We start from the raw sequence: 16,734 nt of genomic DNA, 5'->3' as shown, positions 1-16,734 counted from the left end.
CCAGGAGCCTGACTGTCTCTTATGCCCTCTTCCTCCCCACACACATCCCCACCCCCATCCCCATCATTACTGAAGCGACAGAAGCAACTCTGGCTGAATCATTCAGGTTACCGACCTAAGCTCACAGGCCTCAGTTTACACTTTTCTAAAAGGTGTAGATAATCATGACCCCTGCTTCTTGGGGTGGTTAAGCAAAGCACTCAGACTAGTTTTGGATACGTGGAAAGGCTCTGATAAGCCCATGCCTCATGGACAGAGGCTCGTGGTGGAGGCCGGTGAGCTGAGGGGCGAGAGGGTCACTCCAGCTGTCACCGTTCCTTTGGGGCCATGGTCTCTGATTGGACTTCCACATCTATAAGACAAGGTGAGGGGCAGAGCCCACCTCGCGTTGCCTGTGGGAGTCCGGGAACGTTGGTGGAGGTGCCTGGGGCTGGGTATGGGGCAGCTTGGGATGGTGTTAGCTTTAGTACAAGTTTTTTTCCATCTGCATTTTCTACAATCCCCACCTGCCTAGCACCCCAGCAATAACATCCAGGTTGCTGGTGGCCCTCGGGAAGAAGATCGTTCTGGGGTTCCTATCTGTATTCAGATGCCCCTACGTAGGTCCTCCCAACTCCCCAGCTCATCAGTTGCTTAGCTGGCTTGAAAGGCAGATTCCTAGGATCTGATGTCAGAAACTCCAATTTGCTGAGTGGGAGAGCCCAGGAGTCCACACTTTTACCAAACACTTTGACCAAGTGCTAGTGATGCCAGTGTGAGTCTCAGGGCCACTTTTTTGAGAAACAGGAACTTAGATGGACCCCAGCCTGAGGCCCAGATAGCAGCCAGCCTAGCAGGGTCCAGCCCCCTTCACTGAGCTCAGTGTCTGGCTGGCTGCATGGAGTCCTCAAGGACCTTGTAGGAGACCAGAAAGCACAGTCCCTTACACCTATTCCTCACAACCCTTGGCCTGGGACACTGAAGCTCCACCTTGGTGGCCCCTGACTGGATGGAAGCTGTACAATATAAGGCTTTGCTCCCGAGGATGGAATCAAGGGTCTTTCCCAGTGCTCCAGCCGCAGCCCGCAGGTTCTCCAAGGAGCTATCAACCACATGCCCTTGCTTGGGTTCGAGGAAGACAGTCCAGTCCCAGGCCTTCTGCAGGGTCCACATGTGGTTGGGGTGGGGAACCCTGGGCCGCATGCATGGTGACTACCACCTCCAGCATGTGTCCCTGGTACCCCCCGCCCAAGCGCCTGAATGAGCCTTTGTCAAAGCACACACTCGGCAAGGTGCGGGACAGACCTGAGGTGGGGGGGGGGAGTGGGGAGCAGTTTGGAGATTTGCTTCTATTCTCAGCCCTGCCTCTCAACTCCATGCTACTCTCTGAGAAGCTCCTCTTCCTCCCTGAGCCTCAGTTTCCCCATCCACTCAGTGAGGTGGGTCCGGGAGTGGTACTCTGGTTAGGAACAGAGAGCTTGCTGGGAAATCTCCCACCAGTTGTGGGATTAGATTGAGGCCTCTCCCTTTGGGTCACTCTCTTCCATACCCACGACTCTAGCATGGATACAGATGTGGAGTACAGGGCAGGCCCTTGGGGAAGGCAAAAGGGCCACTTAGGGGCTTGAGTTAGAAGCAGGGGTTGGGTATGGGGGGAGCCCTGGAGACTCTTGGTCTGTGTAGATATCTAAGCCCCATAGCGATGGTAAGAGCTACCATGTACAAGGTTCCATCACCCACCAAGTTCTTTTCACGTGATATTTGTCCTTTCTAACCCTCACTACCACCCCATGAAGAAAGTGTGGTTATCCCCACCTCACGGGCCGGGAGCCCAGTAGAGCAGTTGAGAGGCAGGACCCTGGAACCCCACTGCCTGGCTTTAAATCTTGGCTCCAGCTCTAGCTAGAGAATTTCTACTAGGATACCTACGTGCCTTAGCGTCTTCATCTGTGAACAGGGAAATAATTGTATCTATTTCATAAAGTGAAAATGATTACATGAATGCATGTATACAAAGTATTTCATAACAGTGCCTGGTGTGCAACAAACAATAAATCATAGCTATAGTTTTTACAAAGGCAGAGAAAGGAAATGACTTTCCCAAGGTCACTATGCTTCTCCGTGGCAGCGCAGGGTGTGTCTAGATACCTAACCCCTAGGTCTCCCTGCCCAGGGGCTTTGTAAATGAAAGAAGCTCCATCCGGGATGGTGGCCCCTTTCCAGTACTCTGGTGATTGGGGTACTGGGTGGGAGGCCCGAGTTCTCCAGCCCCGCCCCGCCCCGCCCTGACCCGCCCAAGGGCTGGAGCCTGCAGGCAGGCTCTTTCTTTTCCACTGAGCAACTGGAAGAACTGGCCTCCCAGTCTTGCTAGGGGCTGGGAGGGCGAACAAGGGGGCATTGAGCCTGGTGGGGCCTCACAATGGCTGCTCTGTCCCGGCTAGCCGGGGGCTGGGCCCGTTTCCGACGGGGACAATAGTCAAAAGGCAGTGACGCCGGCAGGGCCTGGAATCCCAGGCGGGATTTTCCAAGGCCTCAAAGCCTGCTGTTTGTCCTCACATGGAGACCCAGGAAGCCTGCCTCCCTGTCTCCCCCCTACCCCACCCACGCTGGGCCCTGTGCCCAGGGGCCCTGGCCCCCTCCCCAGCCCTGAGGTGCCATTGTGACTGGGGTTGGGGTGGCTCTGTATACCCCAGAGTTTGTGCTTGATAACCCTCCTCAGGCAGGGGCCTGGCATGGAGGAAACTGCCTCTTACCTGGGCTCTGGCCACTGGCACTTGGTTATGGAGGGAGGTGGCAAAGGCTGGCCTCATGGAGGCTGAAGAGCTTCTGAAGGTCACAGGCAGCCACCCTGTACTTGAGCTGTATTGTGCCACATGATCGGCTCTGGGTGTCCAGGGTGCTGGGCTATGTGGTAGCCTACTGTAGGGCTGCGGAGGGAAGCCAGTGAGAGGCTGTCAGGTGGGAGGCCGCTTGCGGTGGCTGGACAGTTAGCAGGTGGTTAGGGATGTCCTTCCGCAGCCCTGAGGCAGCTCTGTCAGGCATGTCTCCGCTGAGGGGAGTGCTGGGTCCCCTTTACGGGACAGCCAGGTCTGGGGTGTCCCAGGGAGTTTTAGCTTAAATCTGAACTAGCCTCAGCCCCCACCAAAGTTCCCGACTGCATCAGAGACCCGAGAACCACCTGGCCTCCTCAGAAGATGAGGCTGAGGGGGTGAGCTTCTGGCCATCTACCGTCCAGCCCTACCAAGCCTGGCCTTGCGGCTGCCAGCTACTATGTCCTTCTTGGAGCAGCCAGAGCCCAGTGCCAAACTTCCGCCTTCAGCCCTGCACCAGGCTCAGGCTGCTGCCCTGCCCCGCCTTGGCCCCAGGTTGGGGGCTGCTGGGGTAAGGTCTAGGCTGGCTAGTGGGACTTGGAAACCTCCAGCCTCTAGCTGTGAGGGCAGGAAGGAGTTAGCGCAAGGCTGAGCCAAAGCACCCTCCACTCCCCCAGTATCTCCTTCCCTACATAGCCAGGGACATTCTGAGGGCAGGAGACCCATTCCAGGGCCCCCAGCTAGACTCAGAGTTGGCCTGAGGACCATAAGGCCCTGGAAGCTTTGGCCTTGGCTTCTGCCCCTTTTCCTGCACCCCTAGGCCCATGCTCGGCCCGTGCTTGGTTATTCTCCCTACCACCCTGGTTCCTTCCACCTCCTGCTGGGCCCTGACCCTACCAGGCTTGGGAGGGGGCCCTTGAGGTCTCCTCAAGATCTGACCCAGGCACCAGGCATTGTTTGGCCCCTACTCAGGCACCGCCACCGGGGCTGGGGGTGGCAGCTGGGCTGGGAGGGGAGTGCCCAGGCGGGGGTGTGGTACGTGCTGTGTTAGCAGGGAGCAGTGCCCAGTGCAAGCCAGCCAGGCAGGGTGCCGACTGTCCCTGCCCTCCTAGTCTGGGCCATCAGAGGGATGAGGCCCTAACCCAGCCCAGCCCTTGGAGATCTGGACCCCAACCTGAATAACTGGGGTACTGTGAGGATAGACGGATGTCTCTGGCCTGACAAGACACCAGAGTCACAAGAGAAACCAGAGTTACGGCGGTAAATACCCTCTCCTTTTTCAAAGACAGTCACACAGACTCCTCTGGGCCAGAGGACAGAGACACACATGCCTCCCAAAGGAACAGATGCATAGACCTTGCAGGACAGAGAGATGACAGAGCCCTTACCCCTGAGGATAGACACAGAAATTAAGCCCCATCCTCACCCCAACTTGGCCAGAGAGACAAACACATAGACCTTCCCAGAGAAAGATACCCACCCCCGCTCCCCAACAGCGAAGCACAGATTCCCACGTCCCCCGGACAGCAGACATGCTACCTCCCAGCCCAGGCCAGGTCTAGAGTCTGCCTGACGAGGTCGGGGCTGGGAGGTGCCTCTTTCTCACGCTCTCTGCCACACTGTCGGAAGCCCAGCCATTTCCTCTGCCTCAGAGGAGGGGGTGTGGGGGTGGGCGATGGAGGAGTCTCTGCCCTGGATCCCAGGGGGGCAGATGTTATAAGGGGACAGCTGATCCTTGGTGGCCTTGCAGCCTGACCAGGGTGAGAGGGTCAGGAGACAGGGTGCTGGCCACCCGGCCAGGCTAGGCACCGTCAGGAGCCCCCGGCCTGACGTCAGTCCCACTCATTGTTGTTGATGGGGCTTGAGTCACTCCCCGTGACGCCACTGGGGTCAGCTCCGGAGCGACTGGGGGGGTGGCCTGCAGGCCCAGCTTCAGGGCTCAGCTCTCCCCAGGGCACACACTAGGGTGGGATGGGGCCATCCAAGGCCACAGTCACCATGCAAAGCCAGCTGCCTACTCCCAAGGTCTTGGGTTGGCCTTCAAGGTCCCTCCATGGGCCTCAGCTGCCGGCCAGGCTCAGAGGGCCTCAGCTAGCCGCCGAGCTGCCTGGCTGCCTGTGGCGTCGGGCTCTGACTGAGAAGTCTGCTCTCTCCGTCTTTGCCTCTCCCGCGCCACAAGCCTCAGTTTCCACCCCTCTCAAGCCTTGAGAGGCTCTCAAGGAGACCTTTCCCCCAAGCCTTTTTCTTTCCCCTTCTCCAGGAACCCCCCTCCCTGAATAATTCCCGGAAACTCCACTTCTTTCTGGAACTACTCACCTCTTCTGGCCCATCCCTCACCTCGCTGTCCTGTGCTTTCTGCAGCTGTCCCACTTTTCTCCCAGTGTCCCGTCACTGCCCACCTTCAATGTATCACTTCCTCTCCCACAGGCCCCAGTCAAGACTGACAGCAGTAGCCTCCATCCCCAGCCCTGGAAAGCCTGCTGCCTTTTCTTTCATACCAGCTCTTGCGTTCTCCAGTCCAGGAGGAGCCCCTGGTCCATTTCCTTTGCAAGAATTTGAGCTTCCAGGGCGCCTGTGTGGCTCAGTGGGTTAAGCCGCTGCCTTCGGCTCAGGTCATGATCTCAGGGTCCTGGGATCGAGTCCCGCATCGGGCTCTCTGCTCAGCAGGGAGCCTGCTTCCTCCTCTCTCTCTCTGCCTGCCTCTCCATCTACTTGTGATCTCTCTCTGTCAAATAAATAAATAAAATCTTTAAAAAAAAAAAAAAAGAATTTGAGGTTCCAGAGGGCCACACTGTCCCCCTTGATATGACATGGGCGTGGCATGTGGACAGCTACATATGTCTGGCATGAATGAATGAATAAGTAGATGAATAAATGATTGAAGGGGTGCCTGGCTAGCTCAGTTTGTAGAGCGTGAGACTCTTGAACTCAGGGTCGTGAGTTCAAGCCCCGTGTTGGTTGTATTTTTATTTAAAAATAAAATCTCTAGGAGGGTATGTGCTTTGGTGAGTGCTGTGAAGTGTGTAAACCTGGCAATTCACAGACCTGCACCCCTGGGGATAAAAATATATGTTTATAAAAAATCAAAAATCAAAAAAAAATCTCTAAAAACAATAAAAAAGATTACATCTTGATCATCAAGAGAGGGTCATAGGGTGGGGTAATTCATTCCACACAGTCTAACTTTTTTTTTTAAAAAGATTTTATTTATTTATTTGACACACACAGAGAGAAAGAGAGATCGTAAGTAGACAGAGAGGCAGGCAGGGGTGGGGGGAAGCAGGCTCCCCACTGAGCAGAGAGCCTGATGCGGGGCTCGATCCCAGGACCCTGAGATCATGACCTGAGCCGAAGGCAAAGGCTTTAACCCACTGAGCCACCCAGGCGGCCCCACACAGTCTCGCTTTTTGAACCCTCCCTCCCTGACAGGACCACCCATGTGGCTGTAGGACCCAAGGTCTGAGGTGCGGTGGGAACGGCCCTGTAAGGATTTAGGGAGGTAAGAGGAAGCAAGGACTGGCCAGCATCTGGCCAGAGACAAGGTGAGGGGGCTCAGCTTCAGCCACGGGCGGGCAGGGCTCCGGGGACAGGGTGAGTTTTGGAGGAGGGACAGCAGTGGGTGGAATGAGGACAGAGGAGTGTGTGGCCTTGGCCAGTGTATTAGTCAGGGTTCTCCAGGGAAACGGAACTAATAGGATGTGTAGCTATAGAAAGAGATTTGTTATGAGGCATTGGCTCATGTGGTTATGGAGGTCTGATAAGTCCCAAGATCTGTAGTCAGCAAGTGGGAGACTCAGAAAAGCTGGGATATAGTTCCAAATGCCAGAGAGCGGGAGACCCAGGAAGAGTAGGTGTTTCAGTTCAAGTCTGAAAGCAGGAAAAGAACCCAATGTTCCAGCTTGAAAGCAGTCGGGAGTTCTCCTTTTTCATGGCAGGGTCAGAGCTTTTATTCTCTTTGGGTCTTCAACTGATTGGATGGGGCCCACCCTCATTAGGGGAGGAAGTAGTCCCCTTTACTCAAGTCTACCCAATTCAAATGTTAATCTCGTTCAGAAAAACACTCTCCCAGACACACCCAGAATATTTGATCAAATGTTTGAATATTTGATCAAACATTTGATCAAATGTTTGGGTACTCTGAGGCACAGGCAAGTTGACACATAAAATTAGCTATCAAAGTAATTATTACATATCACTGAGCCTCAGTTTCATTATCTGTAAAGTGGGGGGGAAATTTAATTTACCTTCAAAGGTAGTTAGAGAAATCAACACAATAGTGCATTCGAAGTGCTGGCATTGTGCCTAATAAGGCTCAGTGATGGGTAGTAGTGATGATGATGTCAGGCTTGTGGTCTCGAAGGTCCCTGAGATGAAGGGTGTCAGGGGTAGAGGAGAGATCAGCCACTCCCTTCCCAGACTGGCAGTCTCTGGGAGTTAGGCTCTGATCCCCCCACCCATCCAGGGCTGGTTCTACTTCCTTCAGTCTCCCTCTTCTGGCTCCTCAGACACTCTCAATATTTTATGCTGATTCCTCCTGGTTAAGTCCCCGCTCCAGAATATGTTGGTCTATAAGGCAGGTGGCTTTCTCCTTCCTGAGGCCCTGGGGGTACTCTGATGCTGCCAGGGGACAGGTGGCTGCACCTGGGACAGAGACAAACCAGAGGGACCAAGCCTGCACCAGGGCCCAGCTATGGAGAGAAGGGTGAGGGAATAAGGAACTGATGAGGAGGGGAATGTCAGCCAGAAAAGGAGTAGTGTCGGGGTTGAGAAAAACTGGTGGGATGGCGCCTGGGTGGCTCAGTTAGTTAAAGCATCCAGACTCTTGATTTCGGCTCAGGTGGGGAAATCAGAGCATCACGTGACTAAGCCGGGTGCTCAGTGCCAAGTTGGCTTGAGATTCCCTCTTCTTCTCCCCTATCCCTCCCCCACCCTCCCTTCATAGTCTCCCACCCATTTCTCTAAAATTTTTAATAAATAAATGAATTTATTTTGTTTATTAATCAATCGATCACAAATTAATAAACAAATAATTAGTAAATAACTAAACAAATAAAATCTTAAAAAAAAAAAAAAACAAGAAAGAAAGAAAAGCTGGTGGGAGAGGGCAGTCCTAAAGGATGTGCTGGAGCCCGCTGGTACCAGTGCGGGTGAGCCCATTGAACTACCGATGATCAAAATGTAATCCTTCATTCATTTTGGGCTCTGCATTCAGGGATGTCCCATAGTTTCAAATCAGCCATTGTAGAAAACTAGCAAACACTACTCATCAGAACATCTTCCCACTAGAGAGAAGGCTTTGAGTGGGGTGTATTGGAGAATGGTAGTGCATGGAGAAACCAGAAAGAGAACTTCTGTAGAGGTATGGAATCCTGCATTTGAACCCCAGGCTTGCTACTTATTGGGTGACCTTGGACAAGTTACTTAACCTCTCCCAGCCACAGTGTCTTTATCTGCCTTCTAGTATTGATCATCGTGAAGCTTAAATTAACACACATAAAGCACTTAGAATCATGCTCTCTACATTTCACTCAATAAATATTATATTATTATTTTGAGAGAGTGTGTTAGGAAAATGAGCATCTTAATCCTCAAGTAAACAACTCAGGCCAGTGAGTCTCTGTTGGTGCATCCCAGGCTCTGTGGGCATGAACAAAAACGGACAGACCTCTGCCTACCCTAGGCTCACGATCTACACGGAACACTAAACATTCTCCTGGAAGTTACAGAGCACTAAAAATGTACTCATTCGTATAACACTTTACATTCCACAAAGATCTTTCATATGAATTATCTCTTGTGATCCTCACAACAGCACCCCATTTATAGAGGAGAAAGTCAGAAAGAAGGAGTGACGTCAAGAGGCTCACCCAGGGGGCAATGGCAGAATTATGAGCTTTACAAGAGCTGTCACCAGATTGGTCATGGTCAAGCACCAAGTAGCGCTCCTGTATGAAGATAACACGGTAAGTTTAAGCCCCTTTCTCCAGCATCGAGGGACCAGGGATTCTACTACGCACTCTGGACAAGCTAATTCAGCCATCCATCCAGCATCACGCAGCGCACCAGCCCGGATTCATCTCCAGGCCACGTCTCCAGATGGCGTTCCCTTCATCTTGGGGGAACGTCCAGGTCTCTGCGCCCCGAGTTGGGGAGCAGACATGCGACCCAGAGGCTGGTTCATCGCCGATGACTCCTCTCCGTCTAGGGAGGCAGCACAGAGCCCATTGGCCTCTCCTTCCAACCCATCTCTATGGCGGAAGTGCGTGGTTCCAGCCGAAACACAACACTCTCGGTGGTGGGCTGAATGGACTCGTCCAAACGAGGGAGATACTTTTTACTATCGAATCAAAAAAAATGCGAGAAGTGATCAAGACAAAAATAAGCACGTTTTCACGGAGCAGTTTGTGGCCCTCTGTGTCCGCTGGTGTGGCTGTAAGGTATGGGGGCGGCTGCGCTGATGTCGGGCCCGGCCGGGCGTGTTCGCACCCCCGCCAGAGGCCCATGGAGCCGGTGGACCTGCCCGGCTGGCGGGGGGCGGAGGCCCGGACTTCCGCCGCCGGCACCGCCTCCTGCCGCGGTAGTCGGGCGGCCTCGGGAACGCGGTTTCGCTGTCCGTCGGGTCTGGGACGCAGGCTTGGGTTGGTGGGGGACCGTTTTGATTAACCGTCTGTCCCCTTCCCCTGTGTAAGCGCGGGCATTCCCCGGGCCGGCGGGAGGGACGGCGCGCCTGGAACTCCCGAGTGCGGCCAGGCTGAGCGCGGGGAGGGCCCGCCCCGCCCCGCCCCCCCTCCACCCCGCGCACCTCCCGGGACCTCGGGAGGCAGCTTCTTCCCTGAACCTCGGACTTCGGCGGGTCGCGGGTGGTGGCGGTGGGAGACACGGGACCCGGGTGGAAGGTCCTTTCTGGGGCCCGCCAGAGTGTCTTGACGTTGAGCTTTCTGTTTTGGCTTTTAGTCTCTTTGGGGCTCAGTCGCCGGCGCGGACGTCGAGGCGCATTTGCGCGCGAGGAGGAGCAAGGGCATGGTCCGAACCTGAAGGACCTGCGCTCAAACCTATACGCGTAAGTGGGCATGGGGATGCCCTGGGCTCCAAGCTGACGCTGTGCTCTGCAGACCTGGGCCTTGAGGCGTTTGGGGTGGGGGGAATTAGAGGGTATGAGATTTCCCAGGCTCTGCTCGAGAAGACTCCCCGCCCACAGGAGGCAGGGGTGAGGGGAAGGGGACAAAAAATTCATCACAGACAAGATGTGGCTTGCTCTGGGAAGGAGGCTGGGGTTGGTCAGTACCGACTTTGTGAAGGAGTGCTACCAAGAACAGCTTTTTCCTAGGAAGATCCTGGGCGTGGGGCCAAAAAAAGAAGTGGCCTGGGTGAACGTTTGTGGGAGACCCCTGTGGGGGAAGTGGTGGAAGAAGGGGGAGCTGGGACAGAGCTGGGAGCCTCTAGATGGGAAGCTGTTGAAGGGAATTATACTGTAGAGAGCAGAAATGAACGACAGAGCTTGACTCCTCCTGATGTAGGAGAAACTGATCCAGCAACCCTTGGAAGGACCTGGAGGCTTCTGATCAGGGTGATCTGAGCAGTCAGTTTGTACTAGGTTCCAGGCATGGAATTTCCAGTAGGGTCTAGTCCCTGCCGTCAAGGAACTGTCAGTCTCGGGGAGAGCCAAGACAGGATAATACCTATGAAGGGATGACTGCTAGGTCAGGTAGACCCTCGCTGGTAGCCGAGTGAGAGGCAGAGCCAGCTTGATCTCTGAGCTGTCCACAGACTGCCCTGTGTTCACTGCTGAGCACTGCTGTTTAATGGGGATTGAGACAGACTGAAATACGCTTAGAGGAGAGCTGCCAGAGAAGATGTGATGTAGGGGTGAGGGGTAAGAGTTGTCTCCAGATATCAGAAAGGCACATAAATGGAAAAGGGAGACTTATTCTATGTGGCTTCTGATATACAAACTGTGACCAGGGGTTTGAAGCACTAAGTGGCAGATTCGTTCTGGAGAAGGAATACCTGAGTAGAGCTGTCCAAAGATAGAATGGTTTGCTGGGAGAGGTGGTAAGTTCTCCGTCAGGGCAGGTTTGTAAGCTGAATGCTCAGCAAGAAATGTGACTGTTCTTCTCCTTTGGGGCTCATATTCAGTTACTTACAAGGTCTGGTCCTCAGGTATGTTCTTTCTTTCGCACCCGGTCCACCAGTGCTGTGTCATAGCCTGTGTTCTCTCTCAGCAACAATGATACCATTGTGAGTGATAGTGGCTGGTACTTACTGTTTACTACTTGCCAGATACTGCTTTAAGTGCTTTATAGATGCTAACTCATCCACTCCCTGGGACAGTCCTTTCAGGGTAGCTTTTATAGATCCCCTTTATATAGATTCAAGAAACTGAGGCACATAGGAGTTAAGTAGCTTGCCCAGGGTCACCCAGTGAGCAAGTGGTAGAGCTGGGGTTGCAGCCAGACTGTCTGGCTTTAGAGTCACTGGTTTTATCCACTCTTCTACCGTAGAAGACCTCAGTAGACTTCTTCTACTGTAGAAGAGTGGATAAAACCAGTGACTGTAAATTTTATTTGATCATTTTATTTGATTTTTTAATTAAAACTTTTTTTTATTTATTTGATTTTTTAATTTATTTTATTTGATCATTCTTGATCACAAGAATCCAAATTTACAGATAAAACACACTCAGAGAGGTTAAGTGATTTGCTTGCAGTCACAGAACAAGATGTAGTAGAGCTGGGGTTCAACCCAGGACTGTTGGATGTGAAAATTCCCACACTTAGCACTTTACTCCTCCACATCCCATTGTGCTGCCTCTGTAACTGTCCCTGCTGTTGTGGCCTCTAACTGGACTTCTTGCCCAGCCTTTTTGCCTTAAATGTGAAAGTTTTTACCCCAGAGTTTGTTGATGGCCCTGGCATGAGGGGAGATTTGAAGTGTGTGTGTCTGTTAGGTGCCAGAGCTCAGTCTTCATTTTTTTAAAAAGAGATTTATTTATTTATTTGAGAGAACGGCAGTGCACAAGCGATGGGGATGAACAGAGGCAGAGGGAGAAGCAGGCTTTCCCCTGAGCAGAGAGCCCGATGTGGGACTCGATCGCAGGACCCTGAGATTATGACCTGAGCTGAAGGCGGAGGCCTAACCCACTGAGCCCCTCAGGCACCTCCCAGCCTTCATCGTTTTTATTGATAGCTCAGAGCAGTTTTTGGCCACAAGATAGTTAAGAGCCATCCTTCACCTTTCATCCAGTTCACTTTCTGCTGCACAGATCTGATCTTGGCACCATGATGCATTGGCTCTTCCCTGCCCTCAGCACAGGGTCCGAGGGCCTTAACCTGGCCATTCAAGGTCCTAGGAAGTCAGACTCCTACCTTCCTTTGCTTTTACTCCCGCCTCGTATCCTGGCCAGTCAGATAGCCTTCACCTGCGTCTCTCTCCTCCAGTCCTGTGGCCTCTCGGGGGCAGGGGCCGTGCACGCCTTCAGTGGCTGGTGGTGGACAAGGGCGATGAGCCTTTGCGGGACATGGCGCTTGACGCCGTCCTGAGGTCAAGTCCTGGCCGGTATTTGGATTGTAACTTGAAAGCTCTCTCCCTTTCTGATCCTGAGAGCCTTCCTTGGCAGTATGTGCCATCAGAATGCCAAGAAGGGCCACGGAGGCAGAGGCGGTGTGGCCAGGGGGGAAGCAGATGGGTCACGTGTCCGTGCTCTGACCTGGCTGCTCTTGCAGGGTGGCCCCTGGCTGGGGTGAAGCCCCCCCGGCTCCTGTTTTCGTTCTTGTCCTGCCCGCGGGTGCGGGCTCCTGGCTGCAGGATGAACTGTCGCTCAGAGGTGCTGGAGGTGTCAGTGGAGGGGCGGCAGGTGGAGGAGGCCATGCTGGCCGTGCTGCACACGGTGCTCCTGCATCGAAGCACCGGCAAGTTCCACTACAAGAAGGAGGGCACCTACTCCATCGGCACCGTGGGCACCCAGGATGTGGACTGTGACTTCATCGACTTCACCTACGTTCGGGTCTCCTCAGAGGAGCTGGACCGTGCCCTGCGCAAGGTTGTCGGGGAATTCAAGGTAGGGGTGTGGCACGGCGGGTGGCAGGCGCACCACAAATGTCTCCCCCCTCCCCCCGGCTTGCTCTTGGACTGGCCTTCCCTTCACGAGTGTTCCTGTTGGGTTTTTCCATGTTCTGAGGAACAGATGTGCTCCTTGCGGGGCGGAGGGCTCTGGACAGGGCAGGGGAAGAGGCTGGTGAGAACCCCCCAGGGAGGGAGAGCAGACAGCCCTCGGGTTCCCTCGGGTGCCCATTGCCCATCCCCCTACCCCAGGCTGGAGCTCATCTCTGACTCTTCAGCTCTCCCTTCCTATGGACTCCTCTCGGCTTCCACCTGCCCTTTCATGAAATCCTTTCCCTTGGGGAATTCCTCGAGAGGGAGGCTCTCTGGGCTCGGGCGCTCACCATCCAGCGGAGCATCCCTTTGGGCAGTGTGGCCGAGGTTTGTGCGTGCCTGTGTGGGCCTGGAGGAAGGTGGCAGGGACACACCAGGCTGCTGACGTTGCTCACCTCGGGCAGTGGGAATTTGTGTTCATTCAGGGCGATAGTGTTTCACTGTTTCCGTGAGTGGCTATTTTGAATTTTCAAGTAAGGGGGAATTTTTTTTAAGGTGCCATCTCTGAGGTGAGAGGAGGAGGGCCGTCTGTCTGACTTCCATTCCACAAACATTTGGAGAGCCCCTACACGGTGCTGGGGACCAGGTGCTCATGGCAGGACGTGGCCCCTCCCCCAGGCCACAGTGTTCCCCCTCACTGCACTCCCCTGTCCCTCTGAGAGCAGACAGGGTAAATTCTTTAGAGTTTCCCAGTCCGTCTTCAAGGGAGGCTGTGGTAGTCAGCCGTCTGTCCTAAGTCTGGCTATAGACGCCTATGAGAAGCACGTAGCATATAATGGTTAAGAGCATGGATTCAGGGGCCAGGCTGTACCACCCAGCAGGTGTGTGACCTTGGGCAGGTGACGGGACTTCCCCGGCCTTCAGCTTCCCTGGATGTAAAACGGGAAGGATGATCGTACTTGCCTCAGAGGCATATGCACTATGAGGATTAAATGAGTCAAATATGTCAAGTGCCTGAACCAGCCTGGCTTTACTGTGAGCTTTGTAGAAGTGTTAGCCATCATGACCCGTGACCTTGCTCTGTCCACAAAGGAGAGAATTATCTCCTGAAGGACAGTTCAGGACTTGAGGGAAGCACCCTTACTCGCCGAGTTGGTGTTAACTCAGATGGAAGGGTGCTTCAGGCTCCCAGCTGCTCTAGGAGGATGAGTGTGGGGCCACCACACCCACTGGAGGTAAGGGCTAGGCAGAATTCTTGGACGAGATGGTCTCATTTGCTTCTCAGAGAAGGGGAAGAAGCCAGCTCTGGTCTTTCCTTCCCCCTTCTGTTTCTTGGTTTCCTTTTTCTTTTCTTTCTTTTTTTTTTTTTTTTAATATTTTATTTATTTATTTGACAGAGATCACAAGTAGGGAGAGAGGAGGAAGCAGGCTCCCTGTGGAGCAGAGAGCCCGATGTGGGGCTCGATCCCAGGACCCTGGGATCATGACCTGAGCCGACGGCAGAGGCTTTAACCCACTGAGCCACCCAGGCGCCCCTCCTTTTTCTTTTTTTAAAGATTTTATTTATTTATTAGAGAGAGAAGCGGGGAGAGGGGCAGAGGGAGACACTGACTCCCCACTGAGCAGGGACACCCCCCCCACACACTCCCTGGCAAACCCCCTCCCCCAGAACTCAATCCCAAAGGCAGATGCTCACCCTACTGAGCCACCCAGGTGCCCCTCTTGGTGTCCTTTTTTCTAGTTAAGGATCATTGGGCTTTAATTCCCTCTTCTGCTTTTCTTTAGAGACAGATCTTGTTGGTTTGCTAGGAACACTTGTGTCTGTTCCAGCAGTTTGCTGTGTCACTTCACACAAATCCTTAGCCCCCTGTGCGTCTCATTCCCTACCTTCCCTGAAGGACTAGTAAAGCTAGGAGAGCCTAGTTCCCTGGGGCGAAGGAAGCAGGCTCTCACAGGGTGACTTGGCCTTCTCATCTGTTACCCTCTTCCTTGCCCAGGATGCGCTGCGCAACTCTGGAGGTGATGGGCTGGGGCAGATGTCCCTGGAGTTCTACCAGAAGAAGAAGTCACGCTGGCCTTTCTCGGATGAGTGCATCCCCTGGGAAGTGTGGACAGTGAAGGTGCATGTGGTCGCCCTGGCCACAGAGCAGGAGCGGCAGATCTGCCGGGAGAAGGTGGGCGAGAAGCTCTGTGAGAAGGTCATCAACATTGTGGAGGTCATGAACCGGCACGAGTACCTGCCTAAGATGCCCACGCAGTCGGAGGTGGACAATGTGTTCGACACGGGCTTGCGGGATGTGCAGCCCTACCTATACAAGATCTCCTTCCAGATCACTGATGCCCTGGGCACCTCGGTCACCACCACCATGCGCAGGCTCATCAAAGACACCCTTGCCCTCTAGGCCTTACTGGAGCCACAGGCTCTCCTGGATGGCTTACAGACCTTGGCTTCCAGGGATCGTACTGTGGGGCCTTTGGGGCTCTGGAGCCTGCTTAGGCTCCTTGGTGAGACTTGGAATGGCCACCTCTGGCTTCCTAGTTATGTGGTTGCCAGTCCTTGGTCATCCCTTTAACCTTTGCTCATGGTCAAGTCTGGCCTTCATTGTCTTTCTGCACCCCTGTGGGGGTCCCCCTTTCTCAAATGTATGGAAGAGCCATCGTTGGGATGGTGAATAAAATTGAGAATGTGTTTGGGTTGAGCCATCTCTCCCTGGGCCTGTGTCCTGCCCTGAAATGTCACCACTCTCTGACCTGTGCAGATTCAGTTGTGCATTGAGGGCATTATTCCAACATGAAGGGAACAGGGTGGGGGATAGATTAAAATTGACCAGTTGGTACTTTGTTGTGGGTTCACATAAGCAGGTGTTCACCACTCGGTTGTCAGTGTGGTCAGTCCTGTGAATGATGATGACACAGAGGAGGAGCTGTTGCTTTTGGATATGACTGCTGTTTCTTCTCCTTGAGGAAGCTGTGATGTCCTGGCTTTTATGTTATCTGGACTGGCTTCACAGTGATTCTCAAAGAGTATCCTCTGTGTCTTCACAGTGCACATACAGGTCCCCACGTGTACCAGAAAGCTCAGTTAGTTTGGGGGTTTCCTTCTCTGGAGAGAGATTGGCCAACTTGAGATAGTGTCTGATGACACTTCTTCCAGACTGGGCTGGGCCTTGCCGGTTGTTAGGACATTGCTTTGTTAACACACTCATTTCTACAACAGGATGCTCAAACTGTGAACTCCTTATAATACTTCTCAAGGATTTATTCCCTCTTTTGTAATACTTCTGGGTTATATGTGGGCAGTTGTACCAGGCTAAATGGAGTGCGGGGTGGTGGGGTCTTGCGCGAGGTCCTGGAGCAGGTAGGTGGCCGTGTGGCCAGGAAGTGTTGGCACGTGTCTCCCATTCCAGGCACCTTGGCCCTGTGATAGTGAAGTGTTGCCCTTGATCTCTGGGGCATTGGGAGAACTCAGGAGGTTCTCAAGGCCTGGGAGATGGGGAAGGCCGTTTCCTAGCAGGTCCTTGATGGTGTCTAATCCCTACCTGGCCTGCTGGAGTCTGGGGATCTTTTCTTCCTAGCCGGCCATCAGCTAATCCTTTCTGAGTGGCTGGTTGGTTGACAGAGTTGTTTGCTGGCCGTGACTTAGTTTTTTTTTTAAAAAGAGAGCTCAAGGTTGCTGTCTTCTGGGAGATCTGAGCAGGAGGGTCTTCCCTCCATCCCAGCTTTTTGAGACTTTCTCCTTTACTCAGCCCGTCTCTGCTCCATGCACAAGCCCAGGTTGGCCATGGGACACCCCGCTGGCACTGAGCTCCCCTTGGGGGAATAGGACAGTAACCTTTCCATTCTTTTCTGGCGT

The 16,734-nt window shown here is 53.7% G+C and overlaps 1 protein-coding gene across 2 annotated transcripts; it reads left to right on the top strand.

Annotated features, from left to right (window-relative positions):
• Positions 1-9,322: 9,322 nt before the first annotated feature.
• On the top strand, positions 9,323-15,580 carry ATG101 (autophagy related 101). 2 transcript variants are annotated; one of them, XM_059185281.1, is made up of 4 exons: positions 9,323-9,473; positions 9,744-9,849; positions 12,512-12,846; positions 14,879-15,580. In XM_059185281.1, exons 3-4 carry the CDS (start codon positions 12,595-12,597, stop codon positions 15,281-15,283), a joined length of 657 nt encoding a protein of 218 aa, XP_059041264.1. In that variant the 5' UTR covers positions 9,323-9,473; positions 9,744-9,849; positions 12,512-12,594; the 3' UTR covers positions 15,284-15,580. The 2 variants fall into 2 exon arrangements, with proteins under 2 accessions (XP_059041264.1, XP_059041265.1); XM_059185282.1 differs by having other exon boundaries at positions 9,335-9,427.
• Positions 15,581-16,734: the final 1,154 nt, after the last annotated feature.

The sequence above is a fragment of the Mustela lutreola genome, chromosome 8 (genome assembly GCF_030435805.1).
Source record: "Mustela lutreola isolate mMusLut2 chromosome 8, mMusLut2.pri, whole genome shotgun sequence".
NCBI lineage: Eukaryota > Metazoa > Chordata > Mammalia > Carnivora > Mustelidae > Mustela > Mustela lutreola.
The sequence above is the reverse complement of the archived record's forward strand: the minus strand, read 5'-3'. Positions and strand labels throughout refer to the sequence as shown.

Bases quoted from the DNA above. Each gene is read 5' to 3' on its own strand.
- ATG101 (XM_059185281.1), top strand. From the start codon at position 12,595: ATGAACTGTCGCTCAGAGGTGCTGGAGGTGTCAGTGGAGGGGCGGCAG. The intron at 12,847-14,878 runs GTAGGGGTGTGG...TTCCTTGCCCAG, and splicing joins AGGTTGTCGGGGAATTCAAG to GATGCGCTGCGCAACTCTGG.